This window comes from Octopus sinensis, linkage group LG28, assembly GCF_006345805.1.
Source record: "Octopus sinensis linkage group LG28, ASM634580v1, whole genome shotgun sequence".
NCBI lineage: Eukaryota > Metazoa > Mollusca > Cephalopoda > Octopoda > Octopodidae > Octopus > Octopus sinensis.
In genome coordinates, this window is record NC_043024.1 from 9,457,575 (window position 1) to 9,475,192 (window position 17,618).

At 41.4% G+C, this 17,618-nt stretch overlaps 1 protein-coding gene across 1 annotated transcript in view; it reads right to left on the minus strand.

Moving 5' to 3' along the window:
* Positions 1-17,618, minus strand: part of LOC115225657 (integrin alpha-PS1) — a 104,765-nt gene that overhangs the window by 16,683 nt on the left and 70,464 nt on the right. The window contains exons 11-17 of the mRNA XM_036514512.1: positions 13,882-13,969; positions 11,709-11,850; positions 9,401-9,489; positions 8,147-8,433; positions 4,832-5,012; positions 4,074-4,226; positions 2,089-2,171 (exon numbers count right to left, since the gene is read on the minus strand). Coding sequence (XP_036370405.1) covers positions 2,089-2,171; positions 4,074-4,226; positions 4,832-5,012; positions 8,147-8,433; positions 9,401-9,489; positions 11,709-11,850; positions 13,882-13,969 — 1,023 coding nt within the window. The remainder of the gene's footprint in view (positions 1-2,088; positions 2,172-4,073; positions 4,227-4,831; positions 5,013-8,146; positions 8,434-9,400; positions 9,490-11,708; positions 11,851-13,881; positions 13,970-17,618) is intronic.

Below are 17,618 nucleotides of genomic sequence, written 5' to 3' on the forward strand. Positions count from 1 at the left end.
TCTGTCAATATCAATCACAATCCATCATCATTATAGGCGCAGGAGTGGCTGTGTGGTAAGTAGCTTGCTAACCAACCACATGGTTCCGGGTTCAGTCCCACTGCGTGGCACCTTGGGCAAGTGTCTTCTGCTATAGCCCCGGGCCGACCAAAGCCTTGTGAGTGGATTTGGTAGACGGAAACTGAAAGAAGCCTGTTGTATATATGTATATATATATATGTGTGTGTGTGTTTGTCCCCCTAGCATTGCTTGACAACCGATTCTGGTGTGTTTACGTCCCCGTAACTTAGCGGTTCGGCAAAAGAGACTGATAGAATAAGTACTGGGCTTACAAAGAATAAGTCCTGGGGTCGATTTGCTCGACTAAAGGTGGTGCTCCAGCATGGCCACAGTCAAATGACTGAAACAAGAGAAAGAGTAAAGAGAGAGAGTATTATAGTTATGGTCTTACATCTTGATGCTAGTCAGTTGGTCCTTCACCATCAGTCACAGTTTGTCATCAACCATTACAGTCTGTCGTTATCAATCACGGTCCATAATTCTTACCAGTTGCAGTCTACCACTATCATTCAGTCAATCTTTATTTCCATCACAGTCAGTCTCTTGGTACCAGTCAAAGTTTGTCTGTCACCATCAATCAGTATGTTCTCACTAGTCAAAGTAACAGGCTGTCCTTATCAATCACAGCCAGATTTTGTCAATCCTTTCTTCAACAGAAAATCACACAATCACAACACAACACCCGTCACACCTCCCCCCATCTGGAAAAGACTTTCTAACTAGAAAGGGTATGGCCTGGTCAGCCTGCAATGACATGCATAAGATCTGGTCATCAAATCTAAGTAGAGACTTCAAACTTGAAATATTCAAAGCCACAGTTGAACCAATTCTACTATATGGCTCAGAAACCTGGACGTTATCAAAGAAGCTTGAGAGGCGGTTGGATGGAACCTACACTCGCCTCCTTATGAGAGCTCAAAATCTCTCGTGGAAGCGTCATCCAACCAAAATGCAAGTATATGGGAAATTACCACCTGTGTCATCTCTTGTGAAAGGTAGGAGAGTCCAGTTTGCTGGACATTGTTGTAGAGCTGAAACAGAAGTAATTTCTACTCTTCTCCTCTGGAAGCCATCTACTCGCAATCCCAGAGGGTGCACACTCTCCTACCCTGATGTAATCTCCAGGGATACAGGCATCCAGCAACAGGACCTCCGTAATGCTATGATGGACCGTGAAGTCTGGCGTAACATAGTAAATTCCATTGTCTCGACCACGGTCGAACAATGATGAATGATGATGACACCTCACCCCAATAAAAATGAACAGAATGCAACCAGGACCCCTTTTGAATATTTCAGATGTAAAGTGTCATTCAATATCAGTGAATGGACATCAATATGTTCGCTCCACATCAGTCCATCTAAGGACGTGTCCACTTCACTGGTCAATCTCAGGATATGCCCAATGACACATCGGTCTTTTTCCATAGGAAAAGACAGCTGGCCCCTTCCAGCTCAATCTTTTCTCCTTTTGCTAGAAAGGGGCCAATGGAACTGGTCTCTCAAGACCCTTGTTACACAGCAACAGCTGATTCTAAGAAAGAAATAAAGGAGACAGAAGGGTCAAGCTCAATATATGACTGGTACTTTACTGGCCCCAGGAGGATGAAAAGTACATTTGATCTTAGTGTGATCTGAACTCAGGGTGTTGAGAGTTGAAAGAAACATTAATGAATCAGACACAATTAGTCACAATTTATGTTCCTAACACTAGCTTAATGATAACAAAATTATTTTACTAAATTCTTTGTTATATTTAACCCTTTCGATACCAGCCTGGCTGAAACAGCCTCTGGCTCTGAGTACAAATGTCTTGTTTTCATAAGTTTTGAATTAAAATCTTCCACCAAACCTTAGTCACAATTTATGTTCCTAACACTAGCTGAATGATAACAAAATTATTTTACTAAATTCTTTGTTATATTTAAAGTAATTGAAAGAAACACAGAGCATCTCAAAATAAATACAGCAACGAAAGGGTTAAACAATAATACTACAAAACTAGTAAATAAAAACATGATTACTTACAAGGTGGCGTTAAGAGGAATGGCCGTCAAACTTAAATCTGATTGACAGACATTATCCACACCACACTCCTTTTGGATGTCAATCTAAAAATATAAAAGAAGATGGACAAATGACAGTTTTGGGCATCAATCAAAGAAATACGACCTTAGAATCAAGCTGTTTAAATTCCTCATCGTCATTTAATGTCCACTTTTCCAGGTTTGAATGAGTCAGAAGCATTTATTGAGGTAGGTTTTCTAGAGCTGCAAATGGGTGAGATGACCTCAACGAAATTCCAGATCTTTTCGGTTTGAACGGCAGTTTTTTCTAGCGGTGTCATATAAAATTGTCACCCATAATTATGACCCTAGAATCGATCTATTGCATTTCAATCTATTTTAGGGTTAGAGTTAGGGTTAGTTAGGGTAACTAAATACTTTTAAACTTCGTATACTGGTAGAATGTGTTTATAAAACATCTTTTTCTCTTGGCTTTATTGAGAAAATTCTATAGTTTGTAAGATAATTGTTTTTTTTTCTTCAATTTCAACCAATCAATGACGTCTATTGAGGTGAAAACATTCTGTGCCGTATGAATATGTCCCTCGTTTAAGAAACAGATTGGGTTTATTTACATTTGTGAAGAAAAAAAGATACCCCTCCTCCCACCCCTAACCCTTGACCCTAAAACAGATCAAAATGCAATAGATCGATTCTAGGGTCATAATTATGGGTGACAATTTCATATGACACCGCTAGAAAAAACTGCCGTTCAAACCGAAAATGACTCTCCCCAGACATAACAGATTACCGGAGTTTCCTCCCTTTATAGCTCCCACTCTTCGATGCAGTTTGGTCATATTGTCTTTATTACTTAGGTTCAGGGGTTCCAGCTTTATAGGAGTGTGGAACCCCCTCTTAGCCCAGTTGTGCAGCTAAAAGGGGAGCGAAGACGGTGACTATGCCCCACGAGCACATTTTTCAAAACTAGCATCTTTTCAACAATTTTTTTTTAACTCTTTAGTTCACTTCTGCAATAAAAGTTGAATCTTTTTTTTTTTTCGTTTTGGGATTTGGTTTGCAAGATCCTTTATATGAGTTCGTGTGTTGAAGCATATTCTGTTGTGTCTGGGGAGAGTCATTTTCTTTTTGTGCCTTATTATGTAACACACTCACTGGTAAAATTTCCACTTATTTCTTATTTTTATTTTCCTAAAATTTTCCTTGCATCTTGCAACCTTTTCAATAGTCTTTTCTAGTGGAAAATATATATATATATATTACACATGGTGCACAGCTGTGGCTGTGTGGTACAATGTGTGCTCCCCAACCTTGATTCTCGCTTGAGTCCCACCGTGTGGGATCTTGGGCAAGGGTCTTCTGCTAAAGCTTCGGTCCAACCAAAATCTGTCTGCACAGTTTCTGGCAAGACTATAAATGTTTTGTTTTTGGATTTGGTTTGCAAGATTCTTTATGTGAGTTCGTGTGTTGAAGCATATTCGGTTGTGTCTGGGGAGAGTCATTTTCTTTTTGTGCCTTATAATGTAACACGTTCACCGGTAAAATTTCTACTTATTTCTTATTTTTATTTTCCTAAAATTTTCGTTGCATCTTGCAACCTTTTCAATAGTCTTATGGCCTTGGAAGAACTTTCTAGGAGTCCTTATTTTATTTGACCAACCTCCCTTGTTTCTGAAAAATCTTGTTTAGTCTCCTGTGATGTGTTGGTAGCTACTGACATATAAAGGACTGAAACAAACTCTGATGTCATAACCTCCTGACACTAGACAGGCCGGTAGAGTTTCATCTTTTTCACATCACTCCCATATCAGTTACGTTACGTTCTGGTGGCTCCAGAAGGAACAAACAATATGACTAAAGCTCAACCTAGACATTCATGCTTCATCGCTCAATCAGGACATATGGCCAAAAACAAAAAAAAATTACATTGGTTCAATTTAGGATAGGTGAAATTTAAAATTAAAAAAAACAACAAAAAAACCCAACCTCTTTTATTTCTGTAGTCTCTTCAGCAGTAGTTAGATCCAAAATTGGGAAAGCATTGATTTGCGGAAGCTTGTTGTTGCGGTTTAAAGGTTTCCCTTTGAGTTTGTAGCTAAACTGAAATTTGATGGGGCTCAGTTTGTCCCGGAATGAACTCTGAAATAGAAAGAAAATTCATCAACAACAACAACAACAAGCCCTTCTACAATAGGCACAAGGTCTAATATTTGGAAGTGGGGGGGTCAGTCAATTACATCGACCCCCAATGTTTAACTAGTACTTATTACATCAACCATGAAGGGATGAAAGGCCAAGTCAACCTTTGTAGAATTTGAATTCAGAATCAAAATCAAAATCAAATTCGATGACTGGCATCCGTGCTAGCAGGATGCAAAGAGCACCATACGAGTGCGATCGTAGACAGAGCGGCTAACCGGCTTCCGTGCCAGTGGAAGGCACAAGGCCTGAAATGTGGAGAAAAGGGCCAGTTGATTACATCGATCCAAGTGCTCAACTGGTGCTTATTTTTGTATGGGTGCATGTATGTACTTGTCTCCCACTACTGCCTGTTGGTTTGTTTACATCCTTGTAACTTAGCAATTCAGCAAAAAAGAGACTTGTAGAGTAAGTACCAAACTTAAAAATATAAGTGCTGGGGGTCAATTTGTTTGGCTAAAACTTCTGAAGGCAGTGCTCCAGTATGGCCACAGTCTAATGGCCGAAACGAGTAAAAGATATAGAAGATAAGATTGTTTACCAACCTGAAGGAAGGCATAATCAGTAGCACAGAACTCGTTGCCTTTGCTTTTTAGTTTTATGGTACCAGTAATTTCAAAGGATGGGGCTGATTTTTCATTGTGGAATAAAGCACGACTGTGAATGACTTTGGGATCAAATCTCTCTGCAATTATTGTATATTTAATTTCTGGGGTTTCACTTAACCTGAAACAAACAGAGAAACAGACGTAGGTATGAAGTTATAAAATATAAAAGTTTTCAGATAATTGAAATCAGAACCAAAATCGAAATCGATCAACATCAATGGAAATTGCAGCTGTGATACCAGTGCCGGTGACCGTTGGCAGCGCCGCCCCGTCGGGCTTCCATGCCGGTGGCATGTAAAAAGCACCATCTGATCGTGGCCGTTGCCAGCCTCGCCTGGCCCCCGTGCCGATGGCAAGTAAAAAGCACCATCCGATCGTGGGCATTTGCCAGCCTCGTCTGGCCCCCGTGCTGGTGGCACATAAAATGCACCATCTAATTGTGGGCGTTTGCCAGCCCTGTCTGGCACCTGTGCCGGTGGCACGTAAAAAGCACCCACTACACTCACGGAGTGGTTGGCGTTAGGAAGGGCATCCAGCCGTAGAAACATTGCCAGATCAGACTGGGCCTGGTGCAGCCTTCTGGCTTCCCAGACCCCAGTTGAACCGTCCAACCCATGCTAGCATGGAAAGTGGACGCTAAATGATGATGATGATGAATTCATTTTCAGAAAAGAAACATTTTCCAAAATTTCTCCTCTATCCTCTTTCACTTATATATACTTACTTCTCTCTATTTTAAGGGTTTTGCCCCAAAACATATCTTCACCACTATCTTTTCTCCCTGTCCTTTCTTTTTTCGAACTGGGGGTCATCATGTATCTCCTTCTCCACAGTAAGAAACCCCTTTTTTGTCCCTCCATTTATACTATAACCTCTCATCACCTGGCACAAAGCTACCTCTCTCAATATCACTCTCATGTCAGCAAGGGGCCTTGACTTGCAGGTTACTTAGTCACCTCACCAATGCTGGTGCCACAAAAAAAGTCCCCAAAACACATTGTACAGTGGTTGGTGTTATGAAAGGAATTCAGATGTCGAAACCATATCAAAGCAGACAGCAGAGCTTGGCATAGTCCTTTGGCTTGCCTGCTCCCATCTAACCCATGCCAGCATGGAAAACAGATGTTAAATAGTGATGATGATGATATCTGTATCTTGGAATGATGATGATGATATTTAAGATCTGTGGAGGTGCAATGGCCAGTGGTTAGGGCAGCGGACTTGCGGTCATAGGATCGCGGTTTCGATTCCCAGACCGGGCGTTGTGAGTGTTTATTGAGCGAAAACACCTAAAAAGCTCCACGAGGCTCCGGCAGGGATGGTGGTGATCCCTGCTGTACTCATTCACCACAACTTTCTCTCACTCTTACTTCCTGTTTCTGTTGTACCTGTATTTCAAAGGGCCAGCCTTGTCACTCTCTGTGTCACGCTGAATATCCCCGAGAACTACGTTAAGGGTGCACGTGTCTGTGGAGTGCTCAGCCACTTACATGTTAATTTCACGAGCAGGCTGTTCCGTTGATTCGGATCAACCGGAACCCTCATCGTCGTAACCGACGGAGTGCTTCCATTTAAGATCTATAGGGTGTGTGCAATTAGTAATTCATTCAAAGATGAAATAAAATACCAATCCATTAGTTCTATAGAGAACGAGTCTGTTGTTCTAGTTATTATTATTATTATTGTTCTGTTGTTATACATCAAGGAACCGGGAAACTGGCCCTTATGAGCCATGCATGGCTCAAGAAGGAACAAACAAACAATATCTCTCTCTATCATCATCATCATCGTTTAACATCCGTTTTCCATGCTAGCATGGGTTGGATGGTTCAACTGGGGTCTGTGAAGCTGGAAGGCTTCATCAGGCCCAGTCAGATCTGGCAGTGTTTCTACGGCTGGATGCCCTTCCTAACGCCAACCACTCCGCGAGTGTAGTGGGTGCTTTTTACGTGCCACCCGCACAGGTGCCAGACGGAGCTGGCAAACGGCCACGAACGGATGGTGCTTTTACGTGCCACCGGCACGTGGGCCAGGCGAGGCTGGCAACGGACACGAACGGATGGTGCTTTTTATGTGCCACCGGCACGGGGGCCAGGCGAGACTGGCAACCTATATAAACGGCAAAATGTCTGCGTGCGTGTCCTTTATACAAATCCACAATTTTTCAGTTAGAGGGCTTGCACTTTCTATGGTCATTCAAAACCGTCCAAGGGTGGTTGTGCACATCTTTACATTTCCCCAGTCACCCTGCAAAGCAATTTAAAAAATCAATAGAAGTGACTTTTTTGTGAATTTTCTATCCAAAACCCAATCAAAATGCCTGAAACTTGATACGCCAATTGAATGCCAGCTAGCTGTATGTGATTGGTCGGAGATTTGGACAGTACTCGCGTGTATGTGCGCATGCACGCAGCTGTATATGCATGCACTAGCATTATGACCCAGCGTTGCCGGATCATAAAATGCATGAGAAGGAGGTTTTTAAAGCGAATGTTGGACAAGGTGGGAGATAAACTGCTTTTAAATTCCAAAGATTCAAGTAAAAATAAGATTGGTTTCAAATTTTGGCGTAGACCAGCAATTTCGGTGAAGGAATGTTAAGTTGATTAGACTGACCCCAAGGCAAAGTTGACCTCAGCTGAATTTGAACCCAGAATATAAAGAAGGATGAAATGCTGCTAAACATTTTGCCCAGTGGGCTCACAATCATAGAAGCTTTCTGCCCTCTCAAGTTAAAACAATATTCTCTTTTTTCCTTTCCTGCCTTTAACCCTCCAACGCGGAGTATAGGCCACTTATAGTTGAATTCCATGTCGCATAATTTTTTCGCTTCTGTACTTATACTCCGTCATGAATGTCCCCCTTTCTCTAGTTCCTTTGTGTTGATCTCCACCATGAGTTCTTAGGCCTACCTCTCCTTCTATACCCATCCGTGGAGTATAGGCCACTTATAATTGAATTCCATGTTGCATAATTTTTCGCTTCTGTACTTATACTCTGCCATGAATGTCCCCCTTTCTCTAGTTCCTTCTGTGTTGATCTACGCCATTAGTTCTTAGGCCTACCTCTCCTATATCCAACCGGTTTCCACTTTAAAGCACTTTTTGCTACATTTGGTGTGTCTTTTCTAATTGTGCTACCAATCCACATCCACTTTTTCTTAAATATTTGCTCCCTAATCGAAACTTGATTTGTTCTTTGCCATAGCTCCATATTGCTTATGGTTTGGCCCGAAAATAATATTAAACTTACGTAATTGTTGCTGTGTACTTTAGACATAACTTAACTGTTATGCAATGCTTTGCCGGAATATTGGAAGGACAAGTTTTCGCAGCCTTTAAGTCAATGGATTTTGGTGAAAGTTTAATATTAGAAGCCAGGGTTAGAACCGGACGGGATAATAACAGAGCTAAGGAATCAGATTCAAAGGCTCCGACTAAAACATCTGGATAACCATTCTTGTCAATGTCCATGCCGGTTGCAAATGATGAACCAAAAGCCTTGAAAGAATGGTGTTGCAAATTGCTGGCAGCAATTCTCTGGAATAGAAGAAGAGAGGAAAGTTTAGACACAAATATACATTAACAATTATCTCATTTTTATGTTTATCTCTACAGATATTTTATAAAATGTGATTGAAGACAGAAAAATAGCTAATGGGTGTATATGCATATTTCAAAACTTATTGCATTTTCATCAGTACCATATCCTACTCATCAACTATTCACGAATGCATTACTTAAATACCCACAAAGTTTAGCAGTGTAAAACTACTGGACAGACTAATTTACACATAAAACACATTTCTGGCCCCTGGCAGGTAAATATTAATTGCTAATAAGGGGACGATATTTCATTTTGCAAGGGTGAAATGGTATGTCCTTGCTAGCAATTAACATTTCTATACATACAGACATCTGCATACTGGCAAGGGTCTGCTGGAAGAGGGTTGAGCAACACCTCAATCAGTACTGTTAACAGCAGGGGGGGGGGTGATTATTCTGGAGGGATGGAACAAAGACCTAATGGAATTTTACTGATTAATAAAAACAAGCATGAGAATCACTTAAGAGAAATAATCTCACCCCCATTCCAGGAGAATTCTGTTTTCTATAAGTGTTCCACTTTTATATAACAACTAGAAGAATTGCCCGGCGTTGCTCGGGGCTGAATTGCTTGAAAGTACTGTTAATGATTGCACTGAATTATGATGATTATTCAGGCAAATATTGATATAAGTTTACGGCGAATGAATGTATTTGTAAGTGTATAGAAAGCCGTGTAAAGGGGTTCCTACCCCCTCGTAGAATGGCGTAAGAATTGAATGCGAGGTTGCCTTGAAAAGAGCCATGTTATTGTTCTCATAATTGTAAGAATTTGATAGTCGTGGAAGGCGGTGTAAAACATTCGCAGGTGAATAGGGTCTCTTCGTTTTGCACGAACGGCAGCGGATGTGCTGTTACAAAACTTCATGCATGCTTATATTTTGCTAGTGTTTTTTCTCACCTGTGTTGGCTTTTCGACAATTCCATCTTTGGAACCATGGAAGACATAGACAGCACCATCTCCTTCATATGGGGCCCCAACCAGAAGGTCTAAGCGCAAAAAAACAAAAACAATACAAAAATGATTAAATAAACGCAGAAAAAAAAATAAAGATCGGTAAATTGGTATAGGCGCAGGAGTGGCTGTGTGGTAAGTAGCTTGCTTACCAACCACATGGTTCCGGGTTCAGTCTCACTGCGTGGCATCTTGGGCAAGTGTCTTCTGCTATAGCCTCGGGCTGACCAAAGCCTTGTGAGTGGATTTGGTAGACGGAAACTAAAAGAAGCCCGTCGTGTGTATATATATATATATATATATATATATATATGTATGTGTGTGTATGTTTGTGTGTCTGTGTTTGTCCCCCCCAACATTGCTTGACAACCGATGCTGGTGTGTTTACGTCCCCGTCACTTAGCAGTTCGGCAAAAGAGATCGATAGAATAAGTACTGGGCTTACAAAGAATAAGTCCCCGGGTCGATTTGCTCGACTAAAGGCGGTGCTCCAGCATGGCCGCAGTCAAATGACTGAAACAAGTAAAAAATAGTAAAGAGTTAATCCTTCTGAATCCAACAGATTTGGGATTATCCCTGGTTCTATCAAACAAAATTTTCCAATTTGAAGTATTCCGATTTAAACCATTCTTTTAGTTTACAATGGTCAATGGGCCATTTAGCTCAATGGTAAAGTACTCAGTTGGTATCTGAGGAGTATGGGTTCAAATCTTGTAACCACCCTCTGACAACTTTACCTCTCTAGGTGCAGGAGTGGCTGTGTGGTAAGTAGCTTGCTTACCAACCACATGGTTCCGGGTTCAGTCCCACTGCGTGGCACCTTGGGCAAGTGTCTTCTACTATAGCCTCGGGCCGACCAAAGCCTTGTGAGTGGATTTGGTAGACGGAAACTGAAAGAAGCCTGTAGTATATATGTATATATATATAGGCGCAGGAGTGGCTGCGTGGTAAGTAGCTTGCTTACCAACCACATGGTTCCGGGTTCAATCCCACAGCGTGGCACCTTGGGCAAGTGTCTTCTATTATAGCCTCGGGCTATATTCCAATCCAGTCTGGGATTCTGTAGACATCCAGGAATGAGACATTTGGAATGAAAGGGGTCTGAAAAAACAAACCCTTAAGTTTGTTGGGAGTTAGAAAAGAAAAAAAAACACAATTGAATGGGAAACCAAGAGCAGGTGGTGGTGGTGGTGGTGGAGAAGAAGGAGGAGGAGGAGGAGGAGGAGAAGAAGAAGGTAAAGAAGAAGGTGAAGAGGAAGAAAAAGGTGAAGAAGGTAAAAAAGAAGAAGGAAAAGGAGAAGAAGAAGAAGGTGAAGAAGAAGGTGAAGAAGAAAAAGGTGAAGAAGGTAAAAAAAGAAGAAAGAAAAGGAGGAGGAGGAGGAGAAGAAGAAGAAGGTGAAGAAGAAGAAAAAGGTGAAGAGGAAGAAGGTGATGAAGAAGAAGAAAAAGAAGAAAGAAGAAGAAAGTGAAGAAGAAGATGAAGAAGAAAGAAGAAGAAGGTGAAGAAGAAGATGAAGAAGAAAGAAGAAGGTGAAGAAGAAGATGAAGAAGACGAAGAAGGTGAAGAAGAAGAGGGCAGGAAGGGAAGAACAACAATGGGAAGAGGAAGGAGCACAAGAAAAAGAAGAGCATACTATGTAAGGACATGTTTCAGAAAGGAATCAAAAGAATGAAAACACTTCCTACAGGATGTGAAATGGTTATGGGTCGGATGGGGGGGGGATGGATAGGAGTTCTAGAGAAACAGACTATTACTGTAGTAGTAGTAATAGTAGTGATGGTAGTAGTAATAGTAGCAGTGATGGTAGTAGTAGTAGTAGTGATGGTAGTAGTAATAGTAGTGATGGTAGTAGTAATAGTAGTAGTGATGGTAGTAGTAATAGTAGTAGTGATGGTAGTAGTAGTAGTAGTAGTGATGGTAGTAGTAGTAGTAGTGATGGTAGTAGTAATAGTAGTGATGGTAGTAGTAATAGTAGTAGTAGTGATGGTAGTAATAGTAGTAGTGATGGTAGTAGTAGTAGTGATGGTAGTAGTAGTAATAGTGATGGTAGTAGTAGTAATAGTAGTGATGGTAGTAGTAGTAGTAGTGATGGTAGTAGTAGTAATAGTGATGGTAGTAGTAGTAATAGTAGTGATGGTAGTAGTAGTAGTAGTGATGGTAGTAGTAGTAATAGTGATGGTAGTAGTAGTAGTAGTAGTAGTGATGGTAGTAGTAGTAGTAATAGTAGTGGTGGTAGTTTTAAATGCAACGTACCCTCATAACCATCCTGATTCAAGTCGTCTGCATTGGCCAGGGCTGCCCCAAAGCGACCATGCTCACACCCAAGAGTATGGCATTCCAGTTCATTCATTGTTCGACTCAGAATTTTGATGGGAACTGTATTCTCATTCATTTCCTGAAAGAAAAGAATGTTTTAGGGGAAGAGGTGATAAAAGCATGTTTGAAATAAGACTTCATAAAAGGCAGGCTGTGTGCATGAGTGCAAGTGTAAGTGCGAGTGTGAGTGCAAGTGTGAGTGCAAGTGAGTGTGAGTGCAAGTGTGAGTGTGAGTGCAAGTGTGAGTGCAAGTGTAAGTGTGAGTGCAAGTGTGAGTGTAAGTGTAAGTGTGAGTGCAAGTGTAAATGTGAGTGCAAGTGTAAGTGTGAGTGCAAGTGTAAGTGTGAGTGCAAGTGTAAGTGTGAGTGCAAGTGTAAGTGTGAGTGCAAGTGTGACTGCAAGTGTGCGTGTGAGTGCAAGTGTAAGTGTGAGTGCAAGTGTAAGTATGAGTGCAAGTGTAAGTGTGAGTGCAAGTGTGCGTGTGAGTGTGAGTGCAAGTGCAAGTGTGAGTGTGCATGTGAGTGCAAGTGTGCGTGTGAGTGCAAGTGTGAGTGTGAGTGCAAGTGCAAGTGTGAGTGAGTGTGCAAATATGAACCATTAAGCCCTATACATTTTATTCTCTCTCTGTTTTATACTGTTTTTTCTCCATTTTACTCTTCGATGTTTCAAGCGTACGCTCTTTGACAGAAAGGATTGATACTTTCTGTCAAGGAGCATATGCTCGAAACATCGAAGACTTTTCCATTCTTCCTGAACATCAAACTAATACACCTGCTTGTTTTTCCAGACTTCATAAAAGGCAAGCTGTGTGTGTGTGTGTGAAAGTGTGTGTGAGTGAGTGCAAGTGTGTGTGTGTGTGTGTACAAATATGAGCCATTAAACCCTATACATTTTATTCTCTCCCCGTTTTTTGCCGTTTTCCCTCCATTTTATCCCCTCTCAATCCTTTCTGACAAAGAGCATACGCTTGAAACAACAACGACTTTTTTTTCTATTCTTCCTGAACATCAAACTAATACACCAGCTTGTTGTTCAAGACTTTATAAAAGGCAAGCTGTGTGTGTGTGTGTGTGTGTGTGTGTCCCCAAGTGTGTGTGAGTGCAAATGTGTGTGTGTGTGTACAAATATGAACCAATAAGCCCTATACATTTTATTCTCACTCGTTTTTTTTGCCGTTTACTCCCCATTTTATTCCCTCTCAATCCTTTCTGACAAAGAGCATATGCTTGAAACATCAACGACTTTTTTTCCATTCTTCCTGAACATCAAACTAATACACCTGCTTGTTGTTCAAGACTTTATAAAAGGCAAGCTGTGTGTGTGTGTGTGTGTGTGAGTGCAAATGTGAGTGTGTGTACAAATATGAACCATTAAACCCTACACATTTTATTCTCTCTCCGTTCTTTTGCCGTTTTCTCCCCATTTTATTCCCTCTCAATCCTTTCTGTCAAAGAGCATATGCTTGAAACATCAAAGACTTTTCCATTCTTCCTGAACATCAAACTATAACACACCTGCTTGCTGCTCCTTCACCTGTCTCTGTCTTATTTTGTTTTACTCATTTTGCCCCAGTTAAATTTGTTTTTTCTATGCTTGAAGTAAATGGAAATAATTTTGTGAAACTGTGCTCAAGATACGTTATAATGTTTTTAATGCATTTAAAGAAGGATATTTGCTAAGCTGATATTGTTTTTGTGTGGGAATAAACATTATTGAAAAATACTTTTTCTCGTAGTCAAAATAGGCACAGGAGTGGCTGTGTGGTAAGTAGCCTGCTTACCAACCACATGGTTCCGGGTTCAGTCCCACTGCGAGGCACCTTGGGCGAGTGTCTTCTACTATAACCTTGCGCTGACCAAAGCCTTGTGAGTGGATTTGGTAGACGGAAACTGAAAGAAGCCTGTTGTATATATGTGAGTGGCTGTGTGGTAAGTGGCTTGCTTAAAAACCACATGGTTCCGGGTTCAGTCCCACTGCGTGGCACCTTGGGCAAGTGTCTTCTTCTATAGCTTCACGCTGACCAAAGCCTTGTGAGTGGATTTGGTAGACGCACGCCAAACATATTTTAGTGGAAAATAAAAATCTCAGAGACAAAAAAGAAGATACTGACCCCATTGGGGACACCCATGTAAATGTAAATGGCTCCACCTTTCTTTGGATGTTGGTAAAATGGGGCTCCGACAATAAGGTCATGATAACTAAGAAAGAGAAAATAAAAAGCATTTAGAAAAATACACAAGAAATACGATTATGAAATTACATTGATTAATATAATATTTTCTACTCTAGGCACAAGGCCCAAAAGTTTTGAGGAGGGAGCCAGTCGATTAGATTGACCCCAGTATGCAACTGGTACTTAATTTATCAACCCCAAAAAGATGAAAGGCAAAGTCGACTTCAGTGGAATTTGAACTCAGAATGTAAAGACAGACGAAATACCCATTTCTTTATTACCCACAGGGGGCTAAACATAGAGGGGACAAACAAGGACAGACATAGGTATTAAGACGATTACATTGACCCCAGTGCGTAACTGGTACTTAATTTATTAACCCTGAAAGGATGAAAGGCAAAGTCGACCTCGGCGGAATTTGAACTCACAACGTAAAGACAAACGAAATACCTATTTCTTTACTACCCACAAGGGGCTAAACACAGAGAGGACAAACAAGGACAGACAAACGGATTAAGTTGATTACATCGACCCCACTGCATAACTGGTACTTAATTTATCGACCCCAAAAGGATGAAAGGCAAAGTCGACCTCGGCGGAATTTGAACTCAGAACATAACGGCAGAAGAAATACCGCTAAGCATTTCGTCCGGCATGCTAATGTTTCTGCTAGCTCGCCGCCTTACATCAATTAATATATTGGTTAATAGGTGAGCTGGCAGAATTGTTAGCATGCCTGGTGAAATGCTTAGCTATATTTCGCCTGTCGTTACGTTCTGAGTTCAAATTCCGCTGAAGTCGACTTTGCCTTTCAACCCTTCAGGGTTGATTAAATAAGTACCAGTTATGCACTGGAGGCGATGTAATCGACTTAATCGTTTTGTCTGTCCTTGTTTGTCCCCTCTATGTTTAGCCCCTTGTGGGCAATAAAAGAAATAAATATATTGATTAATAATATTAGTTTCAGATTTTGTTACAAGATCAACAATTTAATAAAAAAATAGGTATTTTACATTCTGAGTTCAAATTCCACTGAAGTCAACTTTGCCTTTCATCCTTTCACGGTCGATAAATTAAGTACCAGTTACGAACTAGGGGGGGGGGCAGCGATGTAATTGACTTAATCTCTTTCTCTGTCGTTGTTTGTCCCCTCTATGTTTAGCCCCTTTGTGAGCAATAAAAGAAATAAATATATTGATTAATAATATTAGTTTCATATTTTGTTACAAGATCAACAATTTCAGGGGAGGGGAGAAGTTGATTACATTGACCCCAGTGTTAAACTGGTACTTATTTTATTGACCCTGAAAGTATGCAGGGCAAAGCTGACCTTGGTGGAATTTGAACTCGGCCACTAAGCATTTTCCCTGGCATGCTAATGATTCTGCCAGCATTCCACCCGACAAATCCAAAAAATTAAAACCCTGAGTAAACACAGCACAGCATTTTATGCTAACAAATCCCCATGACTAGTTACTTTATTTTGGATGCCCCAGGAGGAGGATAGCAATGAAAGTAATCTTAGCAAGATTTGAAATAAGTACGTAGAGAACTGGAGCAGACACCACAAAGTTTATCCAAAATCCGAATGATTCTCCAATCCACTGTCTGAGATCGATACTTTCTTTATTGGCCCCAGGAGGAAGAAAGGCAAAAATGCTTTCAGTTGGATTTGAACTCATAAGGTTAAGAGCCAGAACTGTTATTTACTTTGTGCAATGCCCTAAATAATTCTGCTGGTATTTACAAGATGATAAGTCAATTAATGACTACATGACTAATTAATTATTTTGTCAAGATAATTAGAGGATCTTAAACAAGCAGAAACAAATTAGGATATCAAATTTGTGGAAACGACAGAAATGGGAAGAAGGGTATTCAATGATGTTGATGGCAGTGGCTGTGTGGTAAGTAGCTTGCTAACCAACCACATGGTTCCGGGTTCAGTCCCACTGCGTGGCATCTTGGGCAAGTGTCTTATGCCATAGCCCCGGGCCGACCAATGCCTTGTGAGTGGATTTGGTAGACGGAAACTGAAAGAAGCCCATTGTATATATGTATATATATATATACATGTAGGAGTGGCTGTGTGGTAAGTAGCTTGCTAACCAACCACATGGTTCCGGGTTCAGTCCCACTGCGTGGCATCTTGGGCAAGTGTCTTCTGCCATAGCCCCGGGCCGACCAATGCCTTGTGAGTGGATTTGGTAGACGGAAACTGAAAGAAGCCCATTGTATATATGTATATATATATACATGTAGGAGTGGCTGTGTGGTAAGTAGCTTGCTAACCAACCACATGGTTCCGGGTTCAGTCCCACTGTGTGGCATCTTGGGCAAGTGTCTTCTACTATTGCCTCAGGCCAACCAAAGCCTTGTGAGTGGATTTGGTAGACGGAAACTGAAAGAAGCCCGTCGTATATATGTATATATATATACATGTAGGAGTGGCTGTGTGGTAAGTAGCTTGCTAACCAACCACATGGTTCCGGGTTCAGTCCCACTGCGTGGCACCTTGGGCAAGTGTCTTCTACTATTGCCTCAGGCCAACCAAAGCCTTGTGAGTGGATTTGGTAGACGGAAACTGAAAGAAGCCCATTGTATATATGTATATATATATACATGTAGGAGTGGCTGTGTGGTAAGTAGCTTGCTAAGCAACCACATGGTTCCGGGTTCAGTCCCACTGCGTGGCATCTTGGGCAAGTGTCTTCTGCTATAGTCCCGGGCCGACCAATGCCTTGTGAGTGGATTTGGTAGACGGAAACTGAAAGAAGCCCATCGTATATATGTATATATATATACATGTAGGAGTGGCTGTGTGGTAAGTAGCTTGCTAACCAACCACATGGTTCCGGGTTCAGTCCCACTGCGTGGCATCTTGGGCAAGTGTCTTCTGCTATAGTCCCGGTCCGACCAATGCCTTGTGAGTGGATCTGGTAGACGGAAACTGAAAGAAGCCCATTGTATATATGTATATATATATACATGTAGGAGTGGCTGTGTGGTAAGTAGCTTGCTAACCAACCACATGGTTCCGGGTTCAGTCCCACTGCGGGGCATCTTCGGCAAGTGTCTTCTGCTATAGCCCCGGGCCGACCAATGCCTTGTGAGTGGATTTGGTAGACGGAAACTGAAAGAAGCCTGTCGTATATATGTAGGAGTGGCTGTGTGGTAAGTAGCTTGCTAACCAACCACATGGTTCCGGGTTCAGTCCCACTGCGTGGCACCTTGGGCAAGTGTCTTCTACTATTGCCTCAGGCCAACCAAAGCCTTGTGAGTGGATTTGGTAGACGGAAACTGAAAGAAGCCCGTCGTATATATGTAGGAGTGGCTGTGTGGTAAGTAGCTTGCTAACCAACCACATGGTTCCGGGTTCAGTCCCACTGCGTGGCATCTTGGGCAAGTGTCTTCTGCTATAGCCCCGGGCCGACCAATGCCTTGTGAGTGGATTTGGTAGACGGAAACTGAAAGAAGCCCATTGTATATATGTATATATATATACATCTGAAAGAAGCCTGTCGTATATATATATATATATATATAAATCAAATCAAATCAAAACAAATCAAAATAGATGAACATCAATGGAATTTGTATCTTTGTGGTACCAGTGCCGGTGGCACACAAGAAAATCATCCGAACGTGGCCGTAGCCAGTACCGCATAGACTGG